At 41.9% G+C, this 8,872-nt stretch overlaps 1 protein-coding gene across 1 annotated transcript; it reads right to left on the bottom strand.

Moving 5' to 3' along the window:
* Positions 1–4,747: 4,747 nt before the first annotated feature.
* LOC117733637 lies at positions 4,748–8,607 on the bottom strand. Its single transcript, XM_034537426.1, has 5 exons — positions 8,328–8,607; positions 7,771–8,154; positions 6,767–6,904; positions 6,560–6,609; positions 4,748–6,481 (listed from the first exon to the last, which is right to left on the bottom strand). The coding sequence occupies exons 1-5, from the start codon at positions 8,362–8,364 to the stop codon at positions 6,362–6,364; spliced, it is 729 nt and encodes a 242-aa protein (XP_034393317.1). The 5' UTR covers positions 8,365–8,607; the 3' UTR covers positions 4,748–6,361.
* Between the last annotated feature and the right edge of the window lie 265 nt (positions 8,608–8,872).

Genomic DNA, 8,872 nt, shown 5'->3' with positions numbered 1-8,872 from the left:
GTGACGTTCTGGCTTCTCTGTATTGTGTTGTTTCTTCTTGGAAGAAGTACCCCCCCACCCACCACAGCTGTCTTTGTCGCTCTGAATATATATATATATATATATATATATTTATTCTCACAGAAAAACTGACAAAGACAAAAGAGCTTATCAACTTTAAAAAGTGAACAAATCTAAAACGTTACTATTCCATACACGTTTTCATGCTGTATGTACTATTATCAATGGTATTGATTGCTCCTCTGTCTAAACCAGTGGTTCTCAAACTTTTTCTGTCACGTCCCACTTCGGAGAAAGAAAAATGTTCGTGCCCCAACAAAATTGTAACAAAATGGTCCATGCTGAATTTTTATTGAAATAACAACTTTTTGTGACTCCTCCATCTGTGCTTTCAAATAATAGAATAAAGAAAATGTATACGTGTATGTAAACCATACATTTAGTTAAATTGACCTGTGTCTTTGTTAATTAACTAGGTTATTGATACAGATGTATTTAATGCCGTTTATTTCCTCTGATATTTAATGTTCATGTTTAATTTGCAGCACAAACAAACAAAACGTACACGGACCGTCCACGCACTGCCCCCCCCCCCCGCGCCCCACCAGAAATACCTCGGCGCCCCATTTGAGGGGCGCGCCCCACAGTTTGAGAACCACTGGTCTAATGTCACAAGTGATTGACGGGGCAGAGTAGGTGGCCTCTGTGACGCCCGACGGAATTCCAGTGCAGCATAACACAAATTTCATATATTGGTCTATATTATTCAGAATCAAAAACACGCATTCACGCAGTACTATGATTGAGTGCAATGCACTATTCAACATGTACATAAGTATTACATAAATAGTGTGTGGCAGCAGTATGTTTTACATGTCTAAGACATGTGCATTTAGGTGTGCCAGTAACCTTTAGGGACACTTTTTTTCTGGCAATGAAAAATGTTAACTTTAATCACAGGAGACGTGTCCTACTGCCTGAATAGAATCACAAGGGAAGGGATCTGATCATTTAAACCCCTATGAAGGCCAAAATAGTGTACTCAGGCTAAATGTGACCTTTGGTGATGATAGGTCAAATGAATCAAATTTACACCAAAGGAGGAAACTAATATTGTATTTCAAGATGATGATGTCTCTCTGTCACTATAACCCGTTGACACATTCCCATCTCCCACAAAAATTACATTCCAATGTCACTAAACTGCAATCTCTACTACATTTCAGCGACATGTTTTTTCCTCACAGTTTAACAGTTTTAAACAGCCCCCCTCCAAAAGCAGGCTTCTGCATACCAGTGTTATGGGATGGGAACTGTTTTGTGTTCATACAATTTTTTTTTCTTGGGCAAAAGTGAACTGGTGCTCCGTTACCATTACGAACGTTTTTATTGTCTGTCACTGTTTTATGTTGTATGTCTGAAACTTTGTTTAAATGTGCTTTTGCTGTCTTGGCCAGGACACTCTTGTAAAGGAGATTTTTAATCTCAATGAGGCTTTTCCTGGTTAAATAAAGAAAAAAATAAACTATCTATATTACTCACTCTTGTTGTTGAATCATACACATTCCCGCAGATACTTTCCAAAGTTACCAGAGGAGCGGAGGCTATTTTAAAAATATGAATGCCCGTGGAGTGGGAGTGAGATGTCAAATGACACACAACATGTCCATGTAGCTCAGCTACGGCGCAAAAGAGAAGTCCGATCGGCGTACTTACCGAGCAGGACCCTTGTCGTTATGTTGCCGTATCTGTAAACACGTCTGGAAGTCATTATTGTGGTCTCCTCCACTGGAGTAGGTCCAGTTCCACAGTCGTAGAGGCCTTCGTCAGAGTCAGTGGTGTTTGTGATCAGCAGGTCATAGGAGTCAGAGGAATAGTCCCGCAGACTACCGCTCAATACAAAACCACTGAATGAGCATGGATTCATCAGCAAAAGATTGTATCAAACAAATATGCAAACCTTTAATACGTTTTATTAAAAATGACCTCAGAGAATGATGACCTGCTGTAAAAAGGCAACGAAACAGGTCTTAATGCCAGATGTCATATACTTTTCCCTCAAAGGAAATGTAAGTTGTAATTGGCTGGTAGAATGGAACATTTTCTTCTGTGGTGCTTTCTAGTGGTGTGTGTGTGTGTGTGTGTGTGTGTGTGTGTGTGTGTGAGTGACAGTGATGGTCTAGATACAATATTTCTTCGAGATGACTGTACCTGTTCGCAAACTGTGACTGGGGACTGAATCCCTCGTGAGATGGTCCACTTCAGGGAGAGAAGAGAAATGTTGTCTGCGACATATTCATCTTATTGAGAAGGAAGTCGGGCAAACAGCACGGCTGCATGAAGATGTTTGTTTTTTTCAGAAATCTCACTGTTTGCAATGTGTGCGAGACACATTCAAATGTAGTGGACCAGCAATGTTATTACTATTCCTGTGACTGCTGGCGATGCAGGAATATAGTTAATGCCGTTGGAGCTGCTGGTCCAGGGGCCACAAATAGGACCCGTGTCACGAATCCAGCATCTCGGAAAGCAACGGCAGTGCGTCGGATCGGCAGCAGGAATAAACAAATATATATATTTTTTAAATCCTCTGGCATTTCTACTCTTTCGCTGTATTGATAATGTACCGAATTGTGGATTTTGTGAACCCGTTACACCTCAGAGAAATTAAGGTTGTTTTTTCTTTACTCCTTCAAAGTTGACATTTTAGACCGGTGACATCATCACCAGAACACAATAGTCTGGAGGAGGTTATGGGATGCTTCTGGTGTCAAACCTCCATGCTGATAACAAATGACTACCGATTCGTAGCGATACAGCTCGGGATGAGTTTCCCAGATCATAACTCCTGTTAAAATCACGTCTCCATCCTGAGATCCGCTCCGAGTGGTCGGAAGACTCGAAAAGGAGTCCATTCACCAATTAGCATCCACTAGAGGTCAGGAGACTTCCACTGGTGTGAACAACCGTTTCCCTAAATACCTTCCCTCAGTGCAAGCCATTGGATATGAAAGCGTGTGTATGGTTACAAAATCTTGAAATAGTAGAGAATCATTAAAAAATTATATATTTTGTTGAGCGAACAAACGTCCGTCCAAAAATCCGTGCATGAAACCAAACCCGGCATCTGCCCCGCGAAACAAATAGCACCTCACGACATGTGGTCACTTGTATGACACTAATTGAGAAATAAACTTCTCAATGTAGCTAAACTCAACTCCACCAACACCTTCGGCGGGCCACTCGTCCGCAGCTCCAGCCTGTTGAGCTCTGTGGCCGTGTGACAAGCTGTTTCTCACTGTGGGTTTCCTGTAAAGCGTACGAGGAATCGGATCACACCACCGGGGGAGGGTCTATGCGGGGGCCGATGGCAAACTTGAGATCAAAAACAGGAAATGATCTGAAAACAGCTTTTGTGTCTCGTTACAAAAACGCACTCGTCGTGCACCATTATGAAAGGTTACAGATCGATTTCAATCGGAACATGTGAACCCGAAGCTTGATTGTGATCAACAACAACAACAACAACAACCACAGCAGAAACAACAACGAAGAGTTTCTACCCGGATGTTAATTTGTGCATCTGATTATTATTTTTTTTTTTAACTTAAACCTAAATCAAACGCACGTCTACCCTGTGAAGAATTAAAAACACAAATGAAGGAAGAAGAAAGTCAGTGGAAATATTTTTGCCTGAATTGAGTACATTTGGTTCATGCCACTGATAGTGGGGCTAGTCCCAAACAATGTGGAATTTAATTGTCACTGTTTTGTCAATGGAGACATGTTTGGCTAAATTGCTAATATTTTCTCGTAAAACTGTCAAACTAAATGATCAGTAGGAGGGAACGCCACATTAGCTGTCAAGTAATGAAAAGTATATTGTGCGAATCCATTTCCGATCTAGACGGCACATTGTGATCTGGTTCTGTTTGTTCCGGACAGCTTGGGGGTCAAAACCTCGCCCAGAAGTGTTTTGGGCTTGCGACCTATAACCGCTCCGCTGGAGTTTCCAGGGAGACTTTCACCTGGAGCCGGTGTGGCAAACCGAGATAACACCATCCGCATTTTCCCTTGTCGCTGTTTAAATTTTTTAAATTTTTTTAAATGTTTTTTTTTAGTTACAACGACGATAAAGAAGGAACGCCACGTGAGGCCGGGAGCTTTTTCCGCCGCCGTCGGTTTGCGCCTATTTGAAGTTTCGTCTGTATTCTCGGCATGTAGGCTGCACGCTGAACTGTGCACAGTGAAGCTGTACACTAATCTGCAGCTTCAGTCTGTCTGCACATTAAGCTCTGCAGTCCTGCGAGGGACTGTTTGTCACTGTGAGTTTCCTGTGAGCCCGACTGATTAGAAGGTGCGACACGCGTCGTGGTTGGCTTCACTGTCACCTCCGTGTTGTCTTTTTAACTTCTTGGAAACCGTTTGGCGAGGACATCCTCAAATGAGTACGCTCCGAAAGAATATTAAACAGTAGCCGTCTCGGCTTTGTAGGATTTGTCCTTTTGGCTCTGGGAACGGAATGAGTTACAAAACTCTATAGGGTTGATGGCTAACGTGAGATAAGAACAGGAAATTGCTTGAAAACCGCAATCATGTCTTGTTACAGGCAAGCTGCGGTCGCAGCTATTATGAAATGTTACGGATCGATTTCAATCAAAAATGTGAATCTGAAGCTGAATTGTAATCAACAACAACAACCCCCCTTTTTTTTAAATTGTATTTATTGTTAAGTGTTGTGAGGAAATTGAGTTTAGTATCAACCTTCAAAAACATAATTGCTTTCCACCATCAAAGAAAGCAAACAATAAAGCAACAGAATTTTCTGCGTACATTCTTTTTCACATCGGGGTCATGGATAATGATTGCCACTCAGATTGGAATGGGGGAAGATAAGTGACTCAATGGTCTTCACGTATCCCATGATTATTTTTTATACAATACAATTTATTACCAGACTGTAATAAAAGAAGAGGATGCAATCACTGTGATGTCACCCATGGGTTTGTGGACTGCCGCTGCCTTTAGGCTGCCGCCATCTTGGTTTCTAGCTGATCGTGACAGCCAAAAACCAAACGCAGAATAATACATTTTTTCGACTATCGAAAAGGTTACAAGTAACTTTCATGAGCTGAAAACTGTGTGGACACAGGAAACCCAGACTGTGAAAGGGATAAAGTTGTGGGACAATGTTGTGGTAAAGCATACCCTGCTTTATGGTCATCATAATTTACTAAATGAACATCATGCTCTATTGAAAAAGACTTCAATCAAGAGAGAAGTAGAGTCATTTTCCCATAGACTTCTCTACAATCTGACTTCTCTTTTGCAACCAGAGAAGTCGCCCCCTGCTGGCCAGTAGAGAGAATGCAGGACAACTGGCTTCACTTTTTATGCCTCGAGGCTCCCGCATGGTGTCTTGCAGTCACGTGACGTCTGACGATGTCGGTCGCTGTCGCCACCATGTTGGTGTATGGATGTCTCACACGTAGGTACCTAATGCTAGTGCTCTAGTGCAACACCAATGGTGCTGATTTCTTACCTAGATAGCAAAGAACAGAACTCAATGTGACCCCGACGGAATTAAGCAATAAGGTACGAGATGCAGTACTGTATCGCCAATAATGTCCTGTTCAAGGGTGTTGTTAGGCCCGACGTGTAGCTTTTATAATACGGCTGCCAGCGACATTATAAATAGTAAGTAAATAGTAAGCTGCCTTTTAGCACAAAATAGTTGTAGCCACCAAACGTTGTGTATCGCATTTCAGCTCAGATATGGAACACTCAGATAAATGTAAACAGGTGTACAGGACTTTATGGCTCAATAAAGTACACCCCGTGATTCACTCTCAACCAATCAGAATGCTTGATTTCATCTACCCGTATTATAATCTCCTCTAAGGCTTTCCCGCTGACTGATATTGTCTGAGTCATTGTCTGAATTAGGAGGCGGACACTTCGGTTAGCTCACGTTAGCTCACTACACAACATTATATTCCGTTGGGACCTGAGACGAGCGCTGCCAGTCGGTGTCCACTCGGACCTCGATCGCGTCGCATTGGTGCATTCACAAAACGTTACAGATGTGTCAGTTGTGATCAACCTGAAGGTCGAGTTTGAAGATGGGCGGGGCCTGATAAAGGGGTTTGAAGGGGCCATTGCCCCCCCTCCCCCTATTTATTTATTTTTAGCTTTTAGGATGTTTTAATTATGTGAAGTGTCTTTGAGTATTATGAAAAGCGCTATATAAATTAAATGCATTATTATTATTATTATTACATGGCCTGATTTGGTGTCACGCTTGGTTTGAGCCCATCGTTAGATGTTATATAGTTATGTTTGGTATTTCGTTTTAGCGGCTCTACATCCGAGAAGTATTGATGGCACTATAGGTGCTGAAGTCTGAACTCCGGGTTTTCTTCTTCTCTGATCTCCGGGAAGCCTGGCGGATTTCCAGCGCAGCATAACAAATGTCTTCCTCCTGGAAATTTGACATTTGTTGTTTAGAATCGTGATCGTGTTCGGATCTATTGCCGGTTTGTTTTACTGTGACACCCACCTGATGCAGTCTGGTTTGAGGTCTTTCCTGATCAGCTTGAGGTTCCGGAGCTGCAGAAATCAATACAACATCACCAGGCAGCAGGGTGCATCCAAACTCAAGCACAGAACACAGGAAGAGACTTGACTGAATCAGGCTTTCTTTATGCTAAAACTCATTTTGTAGATTATCACGGATTTTTCTCAAAAACAGAGGTGTACAGGTTACCTTTTTTCTGACAGAGTTGATAAACCAGAAGAGAGGAGAGGAGAGAGGAGAGAACAGCAAAAGCTGGACACAGGGAGACCAGCAGAATCCAGCATTCACCACCGTCTCGTGGAGGCTCACGGTGAGGCTCACTGGAGTCTGAATCAAAAACAAAGCTGTGTGTCAATTAGCTTCACCAAAATGCCAAAAATGTATTATTACATTTTTTTGCGTGGGCACATAATGTGTAATAGCTGTTCCGCGACCCCTGGAACCTAGAGCCCCAAGAATAAAATCACTGTTGGATTTTAATTAAATTAAGCGGAGGTTTGAGGAGAGCAGAACAATATACTGCATCGACATAACTACTTGTTCTGCCCAGATGTTCAGATCTTTCCAGAATTAAGTGTAAAAGTGCAACCTTTGACTTTGATGTAACACAAACAAATGTGTATTACTTCTCAACTTTGTTTCTTTTCCTGCATTCAGTAAAACATTTAAACATATCTGCATCAGTGGTGACTGGTCAACAGGAGCATGTGGGGCCATGCCAGAAATCCCCACAAAAACTGTGTGAAAAAATAAATAATGATGTTATTAATTATCAAAGAATAGCCTACTATATCCTCCTTAATTTGAACATATATCGTTTAGGATTTCAATTCATATTTAGCAGCCCTTCAGATGAATACGCATTCTCAGAGTGTGCAACTACACAAGCTTGTTGACCATACCTGATGCCAAATTGAAAATGATCCCAAAGCTCACTTTGCATACAAATACATATGGACAGGCACATTGACCTACAACACTTCAGATACATGCAGTCTCAGAGTTTGAGGATATCATTATTTCTATAAACCATTATACGTTTTCACTCCAGACTGACACACATAATCTTCCTTTTAAATATATCTGGGGCCTGCGCACATTTTCCTACTGTATGTTAATAATTGAGTCAAATGATAGATTCACTGCAGTCACACGTAGATCTTACACGAACACAGTCACACCAGTATACTTACTGAATAGGATCCTTGTTGTGACGTTGCCATACTCGTAATACATTTTTTCCCAAACAAATTCTTTATCCTCCACTATTTTCTGTTCAGTTCCACAGTAGTAGAGGCCCTCATTAGAATCAGTGATGTTTACGATCAGCAGGTCAAAGGAGTCAGAAGAAAAGTTTTTCACAAAATGAAAAGATGGAGGAGTGCTGTTGTTGAGTGATCTTATTTTTACTTTAAGGACGAGAGAAGGCTGGTTCTCATGAGAGCAGTCCCTGTACCACACTATGTAAACTCCACCTGATACTTTACAGTCACAGTACACAGTGACGTTGTCTCCTGGTCTGACGGTCACCTCCAACACCGATCCAGATCTCAAATCACGACTGCAGGACGCAACTCCTGGAATACAAGCACAACCGTAAAAGCAGATTGAGATGAGCTCAGTGTCACACGGTTCCACATTACAGCAGGTGCCGGTTCCTGCTCGACACAACAACAATGAGGAGGCGTGTCTGAATTATTGTCGAAATTATTGTCATCAAAACATATAAAAAGTGTCTCAAAAGAATTACCTAAGAGAGCGACCAGAGAAATGAGCAGCCCGTCCATGTGTGATGATGACGGACAGTTAGAAGACAGTGAAACAGATCTCAGTCAGAGACATCATGCCCTCTGCACCTTGTTGCCGTCAAAGGAAGTATACAATGTGATTGGCCAGTCAAGTGGAACATTTTCTTCTGTGGTTGTTTTCTATTGGTGTAAAGGTGTGTGGTAGTCGGGGCTTCTGTTTTCCATCCGTGATCACTCGATAACCACTACACTCCAGCATCTAACTGAGGTGTAGATTCAACAGTGTAGATTTCATCCTTGTAATACGTGCAGTATTGCCTTTGTGGGACTTACGGTATGCTGAGGGTTGCTATAGACTTGGAGGATCTGATGCATAAGGACCAGAAATAGACAATCCTCCAAATTAGGAAACAGTTAAGAAGCTTCCTGTTCCAACATGGAGTCATGTCGGCCAAATTACCATCCAGATGAGTTCCCAAGCTTTAAACACTAAATTAAAACAGCGTCAAAAAGTCTGGTTGTTGCTTGTTCGGTTGGCAGAATTTAT

The sequence above is a fragment of the Cyclopterus lumpus genome, chromosome 1, assembly GCF_009769545.1.
Source record: "Cyclopterus lumpus isolate fCycLum1 chromosome 1, fCycLum1.pri, whole genome shotgun sequence".
In the NCBI taxonomy this organism is placed as follows: domain Eukaryota; kingdom Metazoa; phylum Chordata; class Actinopteri; order Perciformes; family Cyclopteridae; genus Cyclopterus; species Cyclopterus lumpus.
This window is presented reverse-complemented; position numbering and strand designations above follow the sequence as displayed.